At 40.4% G+C, this 21,626-nt stretch overlaps 1 protein-coding gene across 7 annotated transcripts in view; it reads right to left on the minus strand.

Annotated features, from left to right (window-relative positions):
* ARID1B (AT-rich interaction domain 1B) overlaps nt 1–21,626 on the minus strand; it is a 1,953,609-nt gene that overhangs the window by 27,034 nt on the left and 1,904,949 nt on the right. For all 7 annotated transcript variants that reach the window (XM_044063533.1, XM_044063501.1, XM_044063506.1 and 4 more), the window contains 2 exons: nt 8,773–8,869; nt 6,895–7,681 (listed from right to left, as the gene is read on the minus strand). In XM_044063533.1, the coding sequence (XP_043919468.1) occupies nt 6,895–7,681; nt 8,773–8,869 (884 nt within the window). The remainder of the gene's footprint in view (nt 1–6,894; nt 7,682–8,772; nt 8,870–21,626) is intronic.

The raw sequence follows: 21,626 nt of genomic DNA on the forward strand, positions 1-21,626 counted from the left end.
GCTGCCATCACCCTGCACAACTTCTGTTGAAAATATGAGACCACAAATGCAATCCTCAGATAAGTATGACAATGTACAAATGTGGTGTACATCTACTAAGTCTAATACTACAGTCCCCAAGATATTCCTCCTATGACATGTACAAGGATTTCAGAGTTAATGTATACAAGGAGGACGGGGTGGGAAGGAGCTGAATGCCAGGACTGTACACAAAGATTCCACAGAAGAACACTAATGGTAATAAAGTGAGTTTTGAAATTCACTGCATTTACATGGCAACTCTACTTTTTTCCATTAGTCTTGCACATCTGATAGCGATCTCCCGAGCAGAACTTCCCCCTACTTTCAGTATATACACACAGTTCTCGCTTTTTTTTTCAGTTTGTAACAAATCACTACAAAATCATTTACCACACTTCCAGACAACTGAAATTACCCACCAATAATCCTAGATTTTCATTCTTAAGGTAAGTCAATTTGGGAATCCACAGATGGTAAACAACACAGTCACATTATATCTGCTGGCCTGACACACACACGCCTTTACTTCAGAAAAAGGGGGGGGGGGGTGCAGGTGAAATCAAACTTCAACTGAAAGTGCCTTTTGTATTGAAAGTGCCTATAAGTGCCACTTAATCTGCATTGGCTAAGGCTAGATTAAGGACAATCCAATTAAGGACACTCCTCTTGGTGGCTGGAATCTTATTTTTAGCAAACCTTTAACTACTTACTTATCCGTTCCTTTTCATGTTCGATACTGGCACCTCCCAGTTAGTTACCAGAGGACCAAAATATCCTTGTTCCTCTTTTCCAGCCCATAAAGTCTTGCTTCACAGACTTTCATCATGCTTTCTTGCATGTGGGAGTCTGAGTACTGTATCTACCCCTAGATATTGCAGTGCATCCACCTGCCTTTATTCTTCCACATTCCCAACTATCTGCTTCACAATGCACTTCATCCAATCCTAGACATACAATACTACACCCAACCACATTTGCTCTCCATGCTCCTTCTGTACACCATGAATCCGGATATCAACATATCCCAGTCTAGTTCCAGTACTACTCATGATTGTATTACAACAAACACTGTTCTTTTCAAAACCAGCAGCCATCTTATGGTTTCATATCAGCCTGTGTCCGAAACAGATAAAACCAGTCTGTTTTTAAGATTTAAATGCCCACTCAGAAGTGTTAAATGAAATAAAACATCTACTGATGCTTTTCTCAAGGAAACATGGATACACTTGTAGAGAAGCATTACATTTTAGAAAACGTATAACTGATACTAACATAGCAATTTATTTCCCCCTGGATACTGTCAAAAGACTGAATTTCACAATGTTTGAAGTTCTTCAGTATGTTTAATGTGCTTATTTTATGTTCACTAGGCAATATTCACTAGACATGAATGCCTCTTTATAGAGGTGAGCAGGCATAAGCAATCCAGTAAAATGACTTGCTCAGAACTAATCAGTATGCAAGCAGGGACAGAAGGAATCAAGGTGAGGACTGTAGCACCTTATTAAAAGCTCTGTTCCCCAATCTAGCATTCCTAATGTAAGTAGCGAGCCAAGTTCAATCTTTTCAAAGTATACTCCTCAACTCTAAGATGAGGAAGATCTTCTTAAACTGCAAGCAGCTGCTACAGTTATGCTACACACAGAGTACTAAATCACTTAAGTCCAAATTGTAAAATGAGATCCAAGATTCAAAAGCAGTACACAAACACAGAAATGTCTGAACAATACAACAGTAGCATAGCGAAGGGTAGTAGGATGAAGGGGCAACTGCCACAGGAGCAAATTACTGGCAGGGATGTGGATGGCCAATCTTGATCGCTCTAATACGCATCTGGCTTTTAAAAGCTATTACATTTGCAGTCAAACCTGGGCACTGTAGAGCTCCATGTGTGTTCTAAATTGCAGCAAGCAGTTTGTCACAGTTTTAAAAGCCAGTATTTCATTAACGAACAATCACGATCAGCTAATCATTTCCCCCAACACTTTGCATCTGGGGCAGCTGCCCCTCTCACCCCACTCTAGCTACACTACTGAACGGGTTAGTTGTAATGAAACCATACATTTACTATGCCATGTAAATTATATTATCAAATACAAATGCATATAAAGAGCTAACCCCACCTGATACACAGTAAAGCTATAGGAAGACAATTACTTGCCGCTACATAAATAGGCACAGATTTTTTTTCTTTTTTTTACTTTCTTTAAACTTTTGTCTTGTAAAACTACACTGACAGCATACTGAGCCATTTTGTACAAAAGTTAGATTATTACATTAAGCATTCATGGGATTGTCTTAATAAATTAACAGAATATAATTCTGGTGGTGATAAAAAATGTATGTGTACTGCAGAAGCAAACTCATTGTTTACAGGTACAGCAAGCACAAACGCAAGGCCTAAAATGTATTGTCTTTTATTTGGCAAGCTGTGACCAATACTGAGCTGAACATATTTCATTTGTTAATAGAAGTTTTACTACCAAACATTTTTTTTATTTTAATTCTAAATTCTAGCATGCCATGGCAGCTCCTTTGCTAATACATTTAATTATGGGCTTGGGGGACTACCTTTATTTTTTTTTTTATGCAGAAAAGGTTCAGTGTCAGAAGAAATAGACCAGTCTGTTGATGCCATTAACAACAATTCTGTCTTTATGAATTCTAAATTGGATGATGCTGAAAGCACTGTTCATCATCTAGATATTTCTGTTGGTATAAATGCACACAAAGTGGTTTTAAAAAAAAAGTTGTTGGGAAATCAGCTTTTGTAACTTACAAACAATTTAGACCTAACCATCCAAGATTCATGAAGGAAAATATACCTACAGGACAAATGATAAACGCTGCAAGAATTACAAGTTCAGACAAAGTATGTGAGGATGACAAAATGATAATAAAATTACTTGGACATAGAAACTAACATTCTATACTCATTGAAAGTATGGCCAAGGAGATTTTTAACAAAAAGACAGTCACTTACACCTATTTTACTGGAAGGTTTACCTAAGACCAAGACTAACATGAAAGAACAAATAGAAAAAAATGTTCAAGTTAGACATTAATCTTCACAGTTATGTGATTAAAGGCATTCTCATTTGATAAATGAAAAATCATTTTAGGGAGCCAACAACTGGCTATGTTTTAGGTGTTAAGCCACACTGTGTTTATTGCAGGACATCAAACCTTAAGAATATTTTAGAAAAGGCACAAACCTCAACACCACACCAACAACTAATATAGAAAAAAGGGACATGCATGTTCTGCATGTACACAGCTAAAAGTCCATGTATTTACCTACATTTGCACACATCTGTTACTACTAATACACATTATGATTGCATTTCTCAAGGGATAGTTTACATTGCTTTATGTTGTGGCTGTGACACCTTCTGTATGGGAATGTCACAGCATACATGCTGTCAAAACAAAAAAAATCAAAGAATGCACTTTTCAGCAGTGAAGTTTGAGTACCTTGCAGAAAGTATGCTTTCTTTATGGTTACTTGCTTACCTTCAGAGTTTTACTTTCTATTCTGAAGTCATTTATTTTCACTTTTCACCAGAAAAGGGCTGTTTGTACTTTCTTATACTTGGAATTTAGGTAGAAAAACATGCATTTGAAGATATGACGTTGGAAACTCAAATATCTGTCACAGGCTGGGATTCAGGAGGCCCACAGCTTGTTGTATTTGCCTGATAAAGTTATGTCAATTACAGCAATGGTGAAAAAATGTAATTTAGAAATAGCTACGGCCGCAAATACAAAGACCTACAACTGTAATAACAAAGACCTCATTATTTACTCATCAGTAGGTCTCTAAATCACACACTAGTGCTATCAGACCTGACCATGCTAGTGTTCTTCCTAGTGGCCCACTGGCAAAAGCATCCCCTTACACACATACATCCACCCAACAAATAAGCTCTCACCCTGTAATCTATCACAGTCATGGAAAGACTCACCCCATTTACCCACACACATACCCAGACTCTTGATCCCCTACCAAACCACCCAAGCAGAGAGACAGAGAGAGAGAGACAGACAGACACACACATTCATGCAGCTTCATTCATGCCTCTACAGACATTGTGTGCATGGGTGCACACACATTCTAACACCCCCACCCCCATCATCTTACCTGCAAAAGGAGTGAATAGATGACCGCCATAATAGCAGTCACTTTTTCTTCCAACAGTGAAATTTTATGCAGCCAAACAAATTGAGACCACTGACATTTCTTGGGAACAGACTGCTGCATTATCACGCAGCTCTGCCTGCAATTCTATACTGCTCTATGAGACCAGATGCCCCTAGAAGGGGAAAAACCTCAGGTTTTTGGGTGGTGTAAGAATCAAAGATGTACTGAGATGGGGAAAACTGCCAAGGCTTCACTACTGTGGTAAGCCTTCCTAAATCACAGTCATTATTTAGAGATTCATGTAGTTCCCATGTCAGAAAACCACTAATTTTATTAGGAACAAGCCAAAAAAAAAAAGGCATACTGGTGGTTTGCCACACCATAAGAACACTTTGCCTGGCCCTGCAACAGCTCAGTTCTGAACTCAAGTGCTGTCATAATATATGAAAATCTAACAGCTGTATCAAATGGCTAATATAGCCCGAACAGGAACTCACCGTACCCTAGAAAGCTGGGGATTCCACACCTGATTCTACATCCCAAATGTGCTGCAAAAGGGCACTGAAATCATAAGCCACTGTACACACGTATGAACTGTGCATGTCACACTGCCAACAGACTCCTTTTTGCCACCACCTACACAATATACTCTGCTCTGCAACCTTATGGCCCAAAGACAACAGAAGCAGAGCTAAGTCTTGCCCCCATACCACCAAAGAAGATACTGTCTAGCATATTCCTGCATTTTCCCAAACTTAAGACAGCAGCACTGTTTAACAGACTGAGATAAGATAAGGTCAGACATCACTGACCCATAACTTATTCAAAAATTAAAAGATGGGTATGTCTGTTCAATTTTAACTGTGCATGAAAATTATGACATTTAAAGCCTCAGAGTTAATCAGTTTGGGATGAGACAGGATAGGAATACATAAAATGTTTCTGAGCATTAGTCATTACTATCCATATGAACTTATTGTGCTAACATTGGAAAAGATGTCACAGTGCCATGGAACTCTTGAAAAACTTATAAATCACCTGAAAAACTGAACACAAGGAGAAATGGTACAGACTTGTGGAAAATCTAAACACTAGTTAGGATGCTTTAAAGCACACTGTAATGTCCATACTGTTTATAGTCAGCTAGACTCTGCAGTAGATAACATTTTAAGATGTACTTCGGGCAGTGAAGGTTCAAACATGTAGAAAGAACAGAGTTTCACAGTTAACAGACTGTGTCTAAGTAGCTTAGTTTGTATTTGGTGACTCTGACTGATACATCACCACAAATGGAGGACAATCTATGCAAACAGTTGAGTGTCAAGCAAAATTTGTTTGAAGCCCATGTGGTTTTGCTACTACTCTCCAGCAAACCTAGTACACGGACCAACTTTTCAGAAAAAGTCTTGTATTTTTTTCTATATCTCCTCCTTAATGTCTTCAAATGGGGCCTCTCATTTCATATTTTTAAAAATAGTACTATTTGCAAGGGCATTAATTTTACTACAGTATTCTCATCTCCTGTGTTTAATATTTCCTCAGTTATCTGTAGAGTAAAGGTCACTATTTTAGTCGTTTTGTTCTGCTGTAAATTGAGCATGGCAAATTAACTCTCCCTCTGTCAAAATGCATCTTATTTTTCCACATCCTTCTGTGAAAACTAATGCCTGCATCTTGCCTACATCTTTACAGTCTATGTCAGCCTACCAGGAGGACTGTAGCCCACTTAGAATGAGTCAACACTGCTGCACTTTCATCCAAACGGGAGGATGGGATGGGTTTATTTCTTTCAGCACTGCGGTTAGTACAATGCCATGATTTGTATTAATGTATAGATATGACAGAGTATAATTTTAGGAACAGCAAGTGGTCTCAAGGAACAGTAACACCTTTAAATATCTTTTTAACGGGAGCACTTTACATGCTCAAATTACTGAAAGCTCAAATTGCACATGGTCGAGACCATATGCTCGAGCTTTCAGTAACTCTAATGTGTAAAGTGTTAAAAAATAACACTTTACTTACCTTAAAACATTACTTACACACAGGGGCAAGGACCTCTGTATGCTCTGTGTGTGAGTAATGTTTTCATTTTCTTTGTGATGTTGATAGGAAACGGGGAAATCTCCCGTTTTGTGCTTCCGCATACAGCGTGACATGGAAGATTTTCCTTTTCCCTACTGTAGAGCGATCTCGGAGTTGGTATATTTAAGTAGGGGGGGGGGGTGCAGGGCCCTGCAAAAACGATGTTTGACTTTTTTTTTTTTACGTTTCATTTTAGTAGTTCGAGTTTCCGAAAATCGAACTTATGGTCTCGACCATATAACGTTTGTGTTTTTGGGAATTCGAGCTTCTAAAGTGAATCCTTTTTTAACACAGTCACAAAGACAGACACTGCTGTCTAAACGTGGACTCCAAAAACATTCTAAAGACATGAGGACTATGAACCAAAAATTTTAGATAACTCAAACATATAACATTAATCAAATATAACAGCAATGTATGTAATAAACATTAATGCATATACAATCCACAATCAAAGTGAAAAATGTGTCACAGCATAACTCTTTACAGGGTATTTTTACATCAAGTACCCTTCTTAAGAGTATGAGATACAGAGAAAGGAGAACAATTACTGCTCATAAAGCAAACACTTTACTAAAAAAAAAAAATCTTTTATGTAAAGGAGCAACTTTTTAACTTAAAGTTCACTACCCAATATACATGCTTACCGATATCTTTTGAGGTAATTTTTCGCCTTGCTTTTAAGACAGCTTGTGTTGCTTCTACAGAACCTGGAGGAAAAGTAATTTCCCGCCTTGCTGGTGGGGTTGGAACTGAAGGGGTAGTGACCGGAGAGGCTGAAACTGGTGGTATGCCTTTCTGCATCTTCATTGATGGAAGGAATGGGGACTTGCTTGGAGACATTCGGTTTTCTAGAGACCGCTGAAAGGAAGCTGGGCTGGGAGCTCTGGAAATGTGATTTGGCAAAGAAGGCGGCGTTTGGTAGGAAGATGAGGGAGGCCGTGTGATAGGTGGCATAGATGCAGAGGAAGTCATAAATGAAGACTGTCGTTGGTTAACATGAGAAGGCCACTGATTCTCATGGTTCATTCGCTGGTCTGGTACCATCATGTCCTCTGTACGTGTCATCCCTGGGTACGGTGCGGCCTGTGAAGGGCCCCCTGGACCTTGCCTGTTCTGGTATGAATAAGACATATCATTCCGTGACTGCCACATGTTTTGTTGGGTCCCTTCAGATGGTGTGGACTGCATGGAATTTCCCATCATCTGTGGTGGCATTCCATGCTGCTGAATTTGTGTAGGGCCCTGCAGTCTCTCTCTGTTGTAGGGGTATGGGTATTGTCCTTGCACAGGCCTTCTGTCAGGTCCAGAGTATGTGTTTCCATACTGATTATACATTTCCTGCTGCTGGTTCCCATACTGCACATTATACATTTCATTTTCAGGTCGCTTAGCTGGGGGGCCATACATGCCATCCATGTGACGCTTATAATTCTGAAAAGTCAAGCCAAAGATAGAGTTTAATATAGTTCACATTTCTGTTTACTATTTCTAATCATGTAAAATGTAAATTGTGTAGTACGAAACAGCACACAAGTAAAACAAAGTATGAAAATTATATTATTTATGAGAAGGCGACTTAAGTTTTACTGTCAGAGAAAAATCATACCAGTTACTGTGTACAATTTAAATTGCACTGTATAGTACCACCTGATGTGGCAATCAAATTATATTCCTAACATCAGCAACACAGACTGAACAAAATTTCAAAATTACGGATGTTTCTGAAACTTGAAAAAAGTGAGCAAGAGTTCTCTGGAAAAAAAAAAATCAGCAATGGAGATCTCGCATTGATGAAGTCATGTCACAGTTCAAAATTCCTTCGGGTCTGACACAAGCTCTAGGTCTTAGATTTTAATTAAAAACAGACCTTCAGATACCTACTGTAACTAAATAACAAATGCATAGCATTTCATACACTGACAAATGGCTAGAATGAAGTAGGAACTTCCTAGAAACACCCAAGTAGCACACAAGCCCAGCATAATGTTTTGTTTTTCTACAGCCACAGTAATACCTGTCACACCAAATACCGATCTGGACCACCACCATGCATGACTGACAGGACCACTGCCCTGTGTTGGATATGAAACTGATTATTGGGTAGAATATAAGTTGTGGCACAAATAAGTGGTAGGACAGATCTATAATGCAAAACCTTCATCTTCACAGCTCAATAATCATTGATCAGAACAACTAAACACATTGCTAAACAAGTTACTGGGAGGCAAGCCACTGGAAAGACAAATACATACAAATACGGGGGAGGGAGAAAAACATTAAAAAAATTACCTTTTTGAAGAGTGCACCACAATCTACAACAAGCACCTGGCAAAGCATCCCTCCCACAAAGACATAACATTAATAAAAACAAGAATTATCTGTCTCTTGGTTTGAAAAAAGATGAAAAATATCAAAATCATACAAAGCAATAACATTATTCACAATCTGATCCAAAAAGCACTGCTCACTTAATAAGCAACTATATTCTACAATAAAAGACTGAAAACACAGGTAAGTCTTACCGCTTGCTGGGGATACATTCCAGGTTGATGACCTCCATATGGTGGTTGTCCTGAGGGAGGTGCTTGTCCTGCATACTGCTGCCCATAGGGCTCATGCCTGGAATAAAATATGTGGCATATTGTTTAGTTTCTATGGAAACTTCAGGTATAATAAAGCAAACTGTTGGTGAGATATTCCTTCAAAGCCTTATATATCCAGTGAAGGAGCAATTCAGCACTGTCTTCCTGCAATCTGAAGGCATCTGTGTCCACTCAATAACGAACCTACAATGTACTGTATGCAGTCAGCAGAGGAATCTATCAAATAACAAACAAAAGGGAAAAACATGGAGACTGTCGGTAACACTGTGGTGAGTCAAACTTGCAAATGAGACAAAAAAAAAAAAAAAACAGGACAGCCATGCAGCTGAGGGTGACAGAACACTATCCAGTGGCACTGCGTCACATTCTTCAGCAACCTCAGTGTGGCCAACCTCTACAGCATTCCTCATAGGCCACATGAAATTATGTACCTACAGTACACAACACAGACACCCAAGAGGAAAAAAACAGCTTCTAACTCTAATTCTTACATACTTAAGATTCTTCTAACCAGAAAGGTTCACAGGTTAAAATTACCTGAAGTATAACCCAGGAAGACCAGGGAGTTACTAGACTACAGTATGTGACTAGATGACATGGTTATTAAACTCTAATCCACTGTCCACTTGTACAAAGCCAATTACACTGATCTTTAAGATAAAGAGCTACTCAAATATAGCAGCAAAGCACTCGTCCATCAGTCTCTAGAACCTGACAGCATTGTTGGGGGAAGATCTCCTACCATAACAAATTCTACAGAAAAGAAAAAAGAAAAACTTGGAAGTTGCAGGAAAGTTAAGCTACACACACCTATGACTTCCAAATGATTAAAAAAGGGGGTTCTTGAGACACTTTCAATAGTGAGATGGTAGTGACGAAAGACAGCAGGCTCAACTTTGCAATACAGTGCAGCAATGATTCGGAAGACAAATGGTATCATTATCTCAAACACAAGTTGCATGACCGTCCAAATTAACATATAATAGGATTCCAGTGAACAATGCCATTATGTCAGTCTTATTGTTGCCAAAAACACCTATATTAACTAAACTCAATACACTGAAGGAAACCAGCATCACTGTAACTTAGTGGTGACTTGACATCAGACACTCAAACAATGGAGCAGACAAAAAATCAAATGGCTGACATCCACTCACAAAATGACGCAGGACGACAGCAAAAAATCTGTGACTTGAGCTGGATTAGTGGTCTAAATGCCAAAGAGCCAGCTGGAATAGAGGCTGAATGGAGAAGCTAGCAACCAGCTCTTCATGGGTTTCTGCACTGCCTGGCAGCACCTCAATGGAAGTTAGATGATCCACAGAAGATAAGCACTCTATTGAGGGATATGTGTGATGATAAACAGATGTGCTTCCTGAGCTTAAGCCACTGTACAGTATGCTGGTGGAAGAAGGGAACAAATATGCACAGCAAAATAAAAATTTCTGACCCCATAGTCATTCCTCTCAACCTTTTAGTGTAAGAAATCTGGACAAAAACTAAAATAATGGGCAAGGGGGTGGCAAAGGCCCAAAAATAGGGACATATTTCAAATATTATTCTTAGAAACTTGCTTGAATAACAGAATTTGTATTAGCGTGCATTTTCTGAAGGACATGAAGTCTGGAAAGCAAATGTGTATTATCATTTACTGATTTCAGTCCTCAGTGAGTCACCAGAAAACTACAAATTTCATGAGGGACAGACCAAAAATCTGGACATTCTATACAGTTGAGAGGTATGCCTGCCTTTGCTTCAGTGAGAGATTAAGCAGGGAGGAGGTCAAAAGACACATGGATTTAGCTCTCTTTCAGTTTCCAGGCTGGTACTAGCATAATCACATATGCAAATGTTAAGAGATATGCATCAATGAGCACCTGGGAGACAGAGAATAAATATTTTACAAAAGACATCCTAAGGGTTGAATCAAAATGATGAGGCTCAAATATTTTGAATGTTACTGTCTCAGACAACAGTAAGATTGGGTCACTGCAACTTAAGAGCTTTAATATGAAATGTCTTCAAAATGCACCAATTAACTTATTAAAAGTTCCTATAAAATGAGAGCAAACTGTCACATTAAATTCTATCAAAACAGAATGACATTTCACAGGCTTTCAGATCTTCCTTGAATTAAAATCGTAAAACCCTAAGCAAAAGACCCTAGTGAGGGTAAAATTTTTGACCTTTGTGTGACCCTCTAGAGAAATGTAAAAAAAAAAAAAAAAAAAAAAAAATTTTATTGCATTTATGACCAACGAATTTGCTGAAAAAATTAGAGTACCCGGTTGATTATATCTGAACCTATAGGAGGCATATGTACAATCTGGTCCAAGGTGTTTTGTGTTTGCAAAGTCCAAGAATCTCTGGGCCTGTAAATTTGGGGTCCACTTATGAAATCTTACAATCTTAACTGTAGAATTCACTCTGACTTGAATATAAATCAGTCAATAAAATACCTAGGTATTATTTTTTACTATGACTCATTCTTAAAATACCAATTCAATATTGCAAAAACTTGGTCTCAGATTAATACTGACATTACAAGGTGGGCTAATCTCAATTTTTCTTTTCTAAAATTGGGATCACAAAAAGGAATATTTTTCACAGACATTTATATTATATGGCAACTCCTCATTATAAAACTGCACAAAAAAGTTTTAACTCCATCACCTGCACTTTAGAGACGTTTGTGTTCTGAAATCAACATACAATAAAATGACTACACATAAATCCCAAGGGTGACCAAGTCTCCCAGATGTTCATTTATATTATACAACTTTCAACTCAGATTAATGAGAACAATTTTTTATAATTGTAATATATGGGCCGCAGCTTCAGTTAGGTTGTAGGCCAATAAGATAAAAAAAAAAAAAACATACTTCAATCGTTATGCAAGTCCATTTTTAACAAATTCAAGGTTTGAAGCAACAAAAATACAAGAGTTTTTAATAAATCTTATTAGGGGATTCAATACTCTCTTCAACCTTCACAATTTGATGGGTGCTTTTTCTTTATTTCAACTATCACATTTAAATTGTAATATCATACTGAATAATAACATACCCAATTTAACCAATTATCCTCATATCAAAGATAAAGTGGTGTATGACTTTTGCTTGGATCCTTTCTATACTTCAGACCAAACTATAAGGCAATTACATTTTCCTGTGGGTTATACACCATTAATTATTCAAAACTTGAACATTGTTCAATATAAACTTAAGGTTAAACTTCAATCTAAGGAATGTATAGGCTTTTCATTAAATTTATGGAATGCATTGACTTCTCATAAAGCTATATACAAGTCATATTAAATCTATTATTAACTTCAAATTCCAAGATAAAAATCTTATCTCCTCATACTGGTCCTGCATAATTTGTTAGGTAACAGCACTATATAAATACACAGACATATGTACAACATATATGTATGTATGTATGAGTGTCTAATGAAACAGCATACACTCAAATGAGTGAACCTCTAAACTGATCAATTTAGAGCAAATGCACAGGGGTAGGCCCACACCCCCCACTAATTTATATATATATATATATATATATATATATATATATATATATATATATATATATATATATATATAAACTCTGAGATTGCACAACAATGGAGTAAGGGCAAATTCCCTTACCCTGCTGTAATGCAATCCCATTCAAGAGACTGCCAGCAGAAACTTTTTGCTCACATAAGCATTGGCTTTTTACAGCACAAAAAAGCATTCGCTAAAGTGAGCGTTACGTTCTTCCTAACTATAACCATATGTGTGTGTGTAAATATATATATATATATATATATATATATATATATATATATATATATATATATATATATATATATATATATATATGTGTGTGTGTGTGTGTGTGTGTGTGTGTGTGTAACAGCCTATAAACTGATATGGATTGTGTTTAGTTTGACTTGGAGTTCAATGAGTTCCATTTGTGGGTCTCTGAGAATCGGTCTAGAGGTGAAATAATCTCATAATAAATATGGACATACCACCAGGTCTGGAGGCATGGTAGGCACAAAACTCAAATATGGAGGGAGTGCTTTCTGAGCACGAAGTTTCAGTAAAGATATAGACATGGATATGTTCTAAATGCAGGAATGTCTCAAGGATGGGCAGTTTGTTGTTGAGACTTCTGACACTAAGTACACCCAACTTCAATGTGATCCTGTTTTGGATTTGATGTGTTAGTTTTATTGGGATGGCCAGTAGCTGAACTCTGCCTAAAAAGGCACGATGGGTGCAGCAAAAGCTTTATCCAGTAAGCAGAAGCCTCAGAAAGAAAGATGCAGGCCATCCTCTGCAAAACAAGAACTGTCAAGCATCTCATTTCATGCTGACCAATACTGAAGATGCTACTTAGTTGTACCTAGAAAACTACTGTTGAGAAAACATGTTATCAGCAAAAGAACATGCTGCCATATTTGGGGAGTAAAAGTTTCATTACACTCGGCTTTAAAGTCAAATATATTCAAGGTGGGTTTCAAATTCTACCAAGGTTGTATCTTGCTACACTTCCAGTCTGTAGTTTCATGGACAACATACTGAGACGAGAGTACCTCATTTGGGAACACAATGGTTGCACCCCCACTTTCTGAAAAGGGCATCAACTTCTTGGCCTCAAGAAACTTTGATATCCAAAAAGCACTGGAACAACTCACTCGAGTGTAAAGCAAGTGGCCAGAAACTCGGCAATTCTGAAAAAGAGGTCATGGTCCTCTCACAGAAAAGACAGGACTGTTCATTGCAGTTCAGAGGAAATGTAACTTACCTCAAGCAGAGGAGTTCAAGTCCTGGGGCTTTGTCCAACAGTAAAAGTACAAGAGCTCAGAAGATGGGTGCAGCAGTGGAAAACCTGCAGGCCTTATACCAAGGAATCAGAGGAGGTTAGAAAAAATTGGGACGAGACACTGGAAAAGCAGCTTATAAGAAAACAATGGAAGACATATCTATGGCTCCCAAGTATGCAACCAAAAACAGAAGGTTTAGAATCTTTGCTTGGAAGAGTTTACATAGGCATTTTATACCTCAAGCAGACAAAGACTTTTTCCTCGGGTAGACCACAGATGTTGGGTGTGATAGAGAAAAAAGCAACTGAGAAAGTACAGTTGTGTACACTTACCATAAATGTAGATGTTTGATTGTATTCACTGTTGCAGTCATCACATTTGGGTTATCCCTGCCAAGGTAGCCCTCGGCTGGCCCGAATACCAGAGATGTAGTATTTCTGCATCAGTTGCAGTCTCTTGAGGACTGACGTCAGGTCATCAGTGGTATAAAGTAAGGCAGCCAACGCCATTACATCAGTTTGTCTTGCCCTAACCTGTCAGTAGGCCCCAAAGTAGGAGGCCAGGTTCTGGTGGAAGTACCCCACCAGTGGAAAATAAATACCAATATGTCCCTTGTAAGGAAAGGACAACAAGGAAAATGGTAACAAAAGGAGAAGGAGAAAAAAAGTGGATGGAGGGAGTGAAACCAGGACTGCAACAGTGAATACACTAACACCTACATTTACGTAAGTGTACACAGCTGTACTATGTTCTTCGTGTTTCACTGTTGTAGTCATCACATTTGGGTAGATTCTCAAAGCTGAGGAAATGGGTGGAGGTAGTCAAGGAAGCTAGGGGCTGGGCTAGGATGCCCTGCAAGACTGCAGATGCAAACACTGCCCGGATTTGGAGAAGCGAGGCAGGTGGTAATGCTTGGTAAAAGTGTGAACAGATGTCCAGGTGGCAGCCTCCAGGATGTCCTTGGTGGGAACTCCTCTGAGGAATGCTGCAGAGGTGGAGGCTGCTCTAGTGGAGTGTGTCCTGACCCGCTGGGGGGAGGCTTACCATGCTGTTTGTAGCAGAAATTGAAGCAGTGTGCTATCCATTTGGAAATGGCTTTGCCTTCTGCCCCTGTAGCAAAGCTTAACCAGCAATTGATCAGACTTTCTGAAGGGTTTATTCCTGTCCAGATAGTATCTGTGCTGTCTGTGCACATCTAGAGAGTGAAGAATCCTTTCCCCCTTGTTCTAGGGATTAGGAAAGAAAGTGGGAAAATGAATGGATTGGTTGAGAGCCACACCGGACACCACCTTGGGCATGAAGGATGGGTTAGTTCTGAGGGATACCCGGTCTGCATGGAAGATGAAGGATTCCACAGCCATGAGTGCTTGCAGCTCACTCTTCTGGCTGAAGTGATGGCCAGAAGGAAGGCCGTCCTTCCAGGATAGAAATTTTAGCTCTGCACAAGAAGCTGGTTGGAAAGGAGGCAGGGTGAGCTTTTCCAAGACAAAGTTAAGGTTCCAAGCTGGTGTTAGTGACCTTCAGTGGGGCCTCAAGTTACTAACCCCTCCGAGGAACTGTTTGATCAAAGGGTGTGAGAAAAGGGGCTGCTCAGTGGGAAAATGAGCAGAAATAGCAGAGGCATGAATTTTTATAGAGGAGAAAGAGACCACTGTGTCGTAGGTCAGCTAAGTAATCCAGGATGAGAAGGGATGGAGGGCTGTGCTGTATTGGCCCCCTTAGCCTGGATCCAGGTGCATAACCTTTTCTATTTATCTGCATAAGACATTCTGGTGTTACGGCATCTGGCCTCACAGATAATGACATGTAGGGGAGGAAAGGCATAGACAGAGAGGTTGACCCAGGTGAAGGACAGGGCATCAACACTTTTCAAGCCATGCAGTGATGCTCCCTGGTATAGAATTTGCTGAGCAGATAGTTGGTGTGGGAGGAAAAGAGGTCGACCTTCAGGGTTCCCCATTTCTGAGTTATTAGGAAGAAGGTACTTCTGTTGAGCTGCCACTCATGTGGGTCCAAAAGGTTTCTGCTTAATTGGTCTGCCAGGGAGTTGAGAGAGAGCCTGGTAGGTATTGTGCTAACAGGTGTATTTGCATGGCAGAAGCTGTGAGCCAAAGGGTCATGGCCAGCCTGCATAGAGGGTAGGAGTGGGTCCTTCCCTGCTTGTTGATGGTGTTGTCTGTTTTGATCAGGAGAACCCCTGGAGAGAGAAGTGGTTTTAAAGCTATCAAGGCATGCTGCACAACCATCATCTATTTTTGATTGATGTGTAGGGAGATTTGTTGTGGGCTCTATAGGCCCTGTATGCACCTGCCATCCAGGTGTGCACCCCAAGCGTAGTCTGTGGTGAGGGTCTGGGTGGTGGGGTGAGGGGAGAAGGGCAGTCCCTTGGTGTGGGAACATGCTGTTGCCCACCAAAGAAATTCCTTTCTGAGGCAAGGAATTATAGGCAGAAGAGATTCCAGGTATTGAGAGTGGTGACACCAAAGTCTCTTTAGGTACCATTGAAGTTTGCAACATGCCATGAACCCCAGAGCTTGCACGATTTTCCTTGCAGAAATCTGGGTCTGGTGGCAAGTTGAGAGAAATAGGCTGACAGGAAAATGTGTTTCTCTGGGGTAAGGTATGCCATCTGAGATGCTGTGTCCAGACTTGCTCCCAGGAAGATTATCCTTTGGGTGTGCACTTGTTTTGATTTCAGGCCTTTTGTGAAAACACTGGGAGCAGTAGATAAGCCAAAGCGAAGCGAAGAGAACTGAAAGTGTTGAGATCCTGCCCTGAAGAGGAGATATTTTCTGCATGACTCCCTGATAGGAATGTGGAGGTAGGCCTCTTTTAGATCCGGGGTGGGTAGCCAAGCATCCTTGGAGAGCATGGGTAGCAGCTGCTGGAGGGTGAGCATTTAGAAATTTGGGATTACCAGGAATGTGTTTAGAATGGATAGATCGAGGATGGGGTGCCAGGAGCCCTATTTTCTGGGCAACCAGAAAAAGTCTGGAGTAGAAGCCTTGGCCTATCTGTTCTGCAGGAACGTGCTCTACTGCCCTCAAAGAGAGCAGGGAATGGATTTGCTTTTGAGCCTCTGCCCACTGATTTGGCAGTAGATGCGGGAACCCTTTTGGGGTTGGAAGGGTGTGGAAAGAGAATTGGTATCCCTGAGACACAATGTTCAGAATCCACCGGTCCTTGGTAAAGGTGGCCCAGGTGCTTGAGTGAAAGAGGTTTCCTCCTAGGAATACGTGAAGGTGGGCAGAGGGGAGGTCGGGAGGAGGTAAGTCATTGGGAGTTCTTACCATAAGAGGGTGGCTTAGAACTCCCAGGTTTTGAAGTGGAGGTAGTCCACTGCTTAGATCTCTGCATTCCCTGGGGCTGCTGTTTAGGGGGTCTGTTTCCATGGGTTCTAGGCTGGGCCTGTTTACTTGGAGCAGGAAAGGACCAGTGCTTGGAAGGAAAATGCCTGCTATACCTAGGGGGCTGGACCTGTAAGAAATCTGTTTGCAGATTTTGCTTTTCATCCCATCTTTTTTAAGACCTCTTCTGCTTTAGTGCCAAATAAGTTATTTGTGCAAGGGAGCATCCAACAATTTAGATTTAACATGGTCTGGCAGGGATTGTTCCTTAAGCCATACATGTCTTATAATGACAGAGTCAGTGACTGCTGCCCTGCAAGAAGCTTCTAGGGCATCAAAACCACAGTGCAAGGTGTGTTTAGTTACTTGACTTGCAGAATGGTCTTGTAAATCTTTAGATTCTGCCCTTGCAGAATGGTCTTGTAAATCTTTAGATTCTGCCCAAGCAGGAAAGGAGGACATTTTTTTGTTTAAGGAGTTCCACGGTATGTTGCTGATATTTAAGCATTTGGAACTGACAATTTAGTGCCCTGATAGCAAGAGTAGCTGAAGTGTATACTTTTTTACCCCATCTGTCCAATGCTCGGGAATCCCTGTCTGAGGGGGGGGGGGATTCTTGGCAGAGATTGCTTTAATCCCTTTTGGCCCTTGAGAAATGACCTCAGGGTCAGCTGTTAGATTTTTAAAAAAGATATTTGTGTGCGTCAGGGACTCTGTAGTACCTGTCTGGTTTTCCTGGGAGAAGGAGGTAGAGTCAGGAGTCAAGCTGGATTCAAAGAATAAATCATCCACCACATCCTGGACTGGGAGGATGGCCAAGGGTCTGTATTGCGGAAGATCTAGGAATTCCATGAGTCTCTTTTTAGACTGAGGGTAGTCTTGACTCTCCCATAGGAAATGCTCCCTTAAAATATGCAAGGTGTTCCCAAAGGATAAATCCTCTGGGGGAGAGGCTGAAGGAATGGAGTCCTCTGCATCACAATCCTCATAGGTGGAGAGGGGCTGCATAGTCAGATGCATCAATTCATTTGACTCTTGTTCAAACAAAACTACTGGGGACAGATCTCTTTTCCTTTTTGAAGGGGTAGCTTGGCTTCCCCTGATCAGCATGATAATGCCTTCTGCCATTTGAAACATTTGAGAGTGAGGCAAGGTAGCAGGTGCCTAAGAGTGGGGGGTCGGTTTCTTGGGTGTGGTTCGAACCCTGGGCCTAAGGAACTCGGTTTTCGGAAGAACGGTAGTTGCGAAACAAGACGTCTGTTTGTGTCAATATTCGGAGGTGCAAAGGAGTTCTTCGGAAGCTGGTGCCTGCTCAGCAGTTCTGGACCCATCCAAGGTAGAGACGTCCGCAGGATCCTTAGACGAAGAAGAGTTTTGCTGCATACTGAACTCCGAAAGGGTCTCGGTAGCGGCCTGCGAATCAACTGAAGCGGGCATCAGGGGCTGCGAAAGTGCCTCACTGAGTACCGGAGGACTGACGACTAGCTTAATGGAAGCATCGTCAGAAGGTTTGGACCAGTGCTATCTGTCTGGAAGATCTGCTGTCGGATGGCTTACCATAGCCATATCAGAATTAGAGGACTGTAAAGGAAAATATCTGGCGACAATGGCTCGAAGATGGACAGTTCTGGAGTTAAAGCACAGAAGTGACAATGGGGGACGTCATGGTCTGGGCCTAGGCAAATGATGCAGTAAGAGTGGAAGTCTCTGTGTGGTATTTGCTTTCCACAGGCAAGACAATTACTAACGTTTTCTGACATCAGTTAGTGGAAGAAAAAAGGAACTGCAATGGGATACTTAGCTTTAGAAGACTTCAACTCGGAAACGAAAACTCAGGTAGCGGCCGACTGGCACTCATGCAAACTGCTTCTGCTTCAGGCTCCATGGCAAAAAAGACTGATGTAATGGCGTCGGCTGCCTTACTTTATACCACTGATGACCTGATGTCAGCCCTCAAGCGACAGTAACCGACGCAAAAATACAATGTCTCTGGTATTCGGGCTGGCCGAGGGATACCCTGGCAGGGATAACCCAAATGTTTTGGGAGTGTAATGAGCTGGCAGAATTTAAAAATTCCCTACAGAGTACTCTATCAGAAATACTGGATGAGCAAATGGCTGTAAGGAAATAATTCTTTTGAGCTGGGATACAGGATCTGAACTGCCTAGACATAAATAAGGGCTTATTAAGTTTTTGTTGGACACCAAAAAACAATTACTAGAAAATGGAAATCAAAGTCTACACCAACAATATTTGAGATACTGAATATTAATAAAAAGGATACAAGACCTAGAAGATGGATCTTTAGAAAAGTGAAGGAGCAAATTACATGGAAATAAATAGAAATTATGGGAATAATACGTGCATAATGATGTTCAGAAGGAGTAAGGTTTAATGGAAAGCAGGAATTCAGCATTTTTTGTAATGTTGGACTGAAGATAGTAGCAAAGAAAATACATGTGATACATGCTATATTTAAATGGGAAAATGCTTTCTTTGCTGTTAATCTTATGTTTGCCTATGTGAAGCTCTCAATTTGCTGGTTGATTTCTGCCCCCATCCTCACATATTACCATGAGCTTTATATAAGCAGCTGTTCTGAAATGCCTCCACAGCAATCCATCCTCAACCCCTTTTCCTAATTTTGCAAGTGGGGTCAGGGTGTCATTTCAGCAGTGACAATCAACTGCAATCATTCAGAATTTATCTATAATGATGAGATGGGACTTTTTACTTACAATGTGCTTTCTCAAAAATCTGAAATCGCAGAACTGTAAATGAAACAATTATGACACAAATGTACACAAGGTTCAAAAAAATTCATGCCAGCCCAAAGTGGTGTGTAAAAAGTATATGTTAATGTGGCATACACACCAGTTTCGGCACAAATTCACATAGCCTTCCTCAGTGTAGCAAAACTTCCACAAATAGCCACATAATATATACACAACAGTTAACTGGTAGGAGAACATAACTGGTCACAATTGCTCATTTAGCCCAGGGGGGAATAACCCCCCAATTTAATAATCCATTTTCTTTCTTTCAAGTTTAATATATTGTGCCAACCAACTTTGTTCCCTTTCTTACCAATGACTCTATAACAGTAAATCTGAAACTGGCTGTAGGATGATTTAAAACATGCTTATACAGAGCACTGCTTGTTTTTTTTGTTTTTAATATCACTGTTTTCACTAATACAGAGTTTCACAGGTCTCGAAGTCTGTCCTACATAAAACGCAGAACATGAGCAGGTAGCCAGGTAGACCAACCATTCACTAGAGCAATTAGCAAAAAACTTGATATCATAGACCTGGCCAGTATTCCTGCTAGTGAATTCTTTGGTAATATCCATCCAGATGCAATGAGTGCAGTGCCCACATGTGAAACACCAGACCAGTGGATTGCCCATAAGTGTTGTTTGGTACTGTGACTGAGCATCCAAGAACCCAGTTTTATAATAAGTTAAAGAAATACCAGCTGACAAAGGGGGTGCTGTAGTGGTAATGGACTGGGCCAATTATGACCAAGAAGCAGAGGCAATTGAATAATAAACATTACATGCATATGCCCCTGGACCCTACTGGGGGCTTCAAAAAACAGACTGATGCCTTTTTGAACTTGGCAGTGGAGGAAGGGATCATTACTACCTCTATTTCTAAACATATGATGGTAAGTGATCCCAAACCACAATATATTTATCTGTTACCCAAGGTCCATAAATCACTACAGAACCCTCCTGGTAGGCCTATTGTTTCGGGTAGGGGATCCCTCACTGAGCCGTTATCGGTTTATCTGACCCAATATCTCTGCCCTTTACTTAGATATGTTAGGGCCCGGATTCAGGACACAACGGAGTTCCTGCAGATCCTGCAAGACACCCAACTCGAGCCAGGTTGGTTATGTGCCCTTGAAGTGTCTGCCCTATATACTAATATACCACACTGGGCAGGCTTGTTAGCATTGGAACATTGGCTAACAATATCAGAACTCTACCCACCAGGTTTTAACACGTTTCTTTTGGGATTAACTGAGCATGTACTGACCAAGAATGTATTCTAGTACCAGGATTGTTATCTGCAGGTGCAGGGTACCGCTATGGGGGCTTCATTTGCCCCTATATATGCTGATCTTTTTATGGCATATTTGGAAGAACTGATTTACGATCTCCTTCACAATCTGTATTTGTCTGAGATTGACATTTGGTGTAGTTATTTGGACGACTGCTGGTTAGTATGGAGAGCTGATGTTGCATTTTTAAATGAATTTTTGGATTACATCAATAGCAACAAATGGAGTGTTCATTTTACATGCGACTTTGATCTAAACCAGATAACCTTCTTGGATGTCCTGGTCAGTAGGAAACCCGATCATACATTGGACACACAGGTTTACTGGAAATTTCCGGAATATAATGCCTTGTTGCATGCTTCTAGTCATCACCCTCCCCATATCATACACAACATACCTAAATCCCACTTTATGAGAATCAAGCGTATTTGCTCGGATTCTAAGACTTATGAACAGCAAAGGAGTGACCTGATGGGTAGATTCAGGGCAAGGGGGTACAATTCTGGCACTATTACAATGGCTTGTAGGGAGGTATCTTCATT

This window comes from Protopterus annectens, chromosome 1.part0, assembly GCF_019279795.1.
Source record: "Protopterus annectens isolate FY-2018-M chromosome 1.part0, PAN1.0, whole genome shotgun sequence".
Classification (NCBI taxonomy): domain Eukaryota; kingdom Metazoa; phylum Chordata; order Ceratodontiformes; family Protopteridae; genus Protopterus; species Protopterus annectens.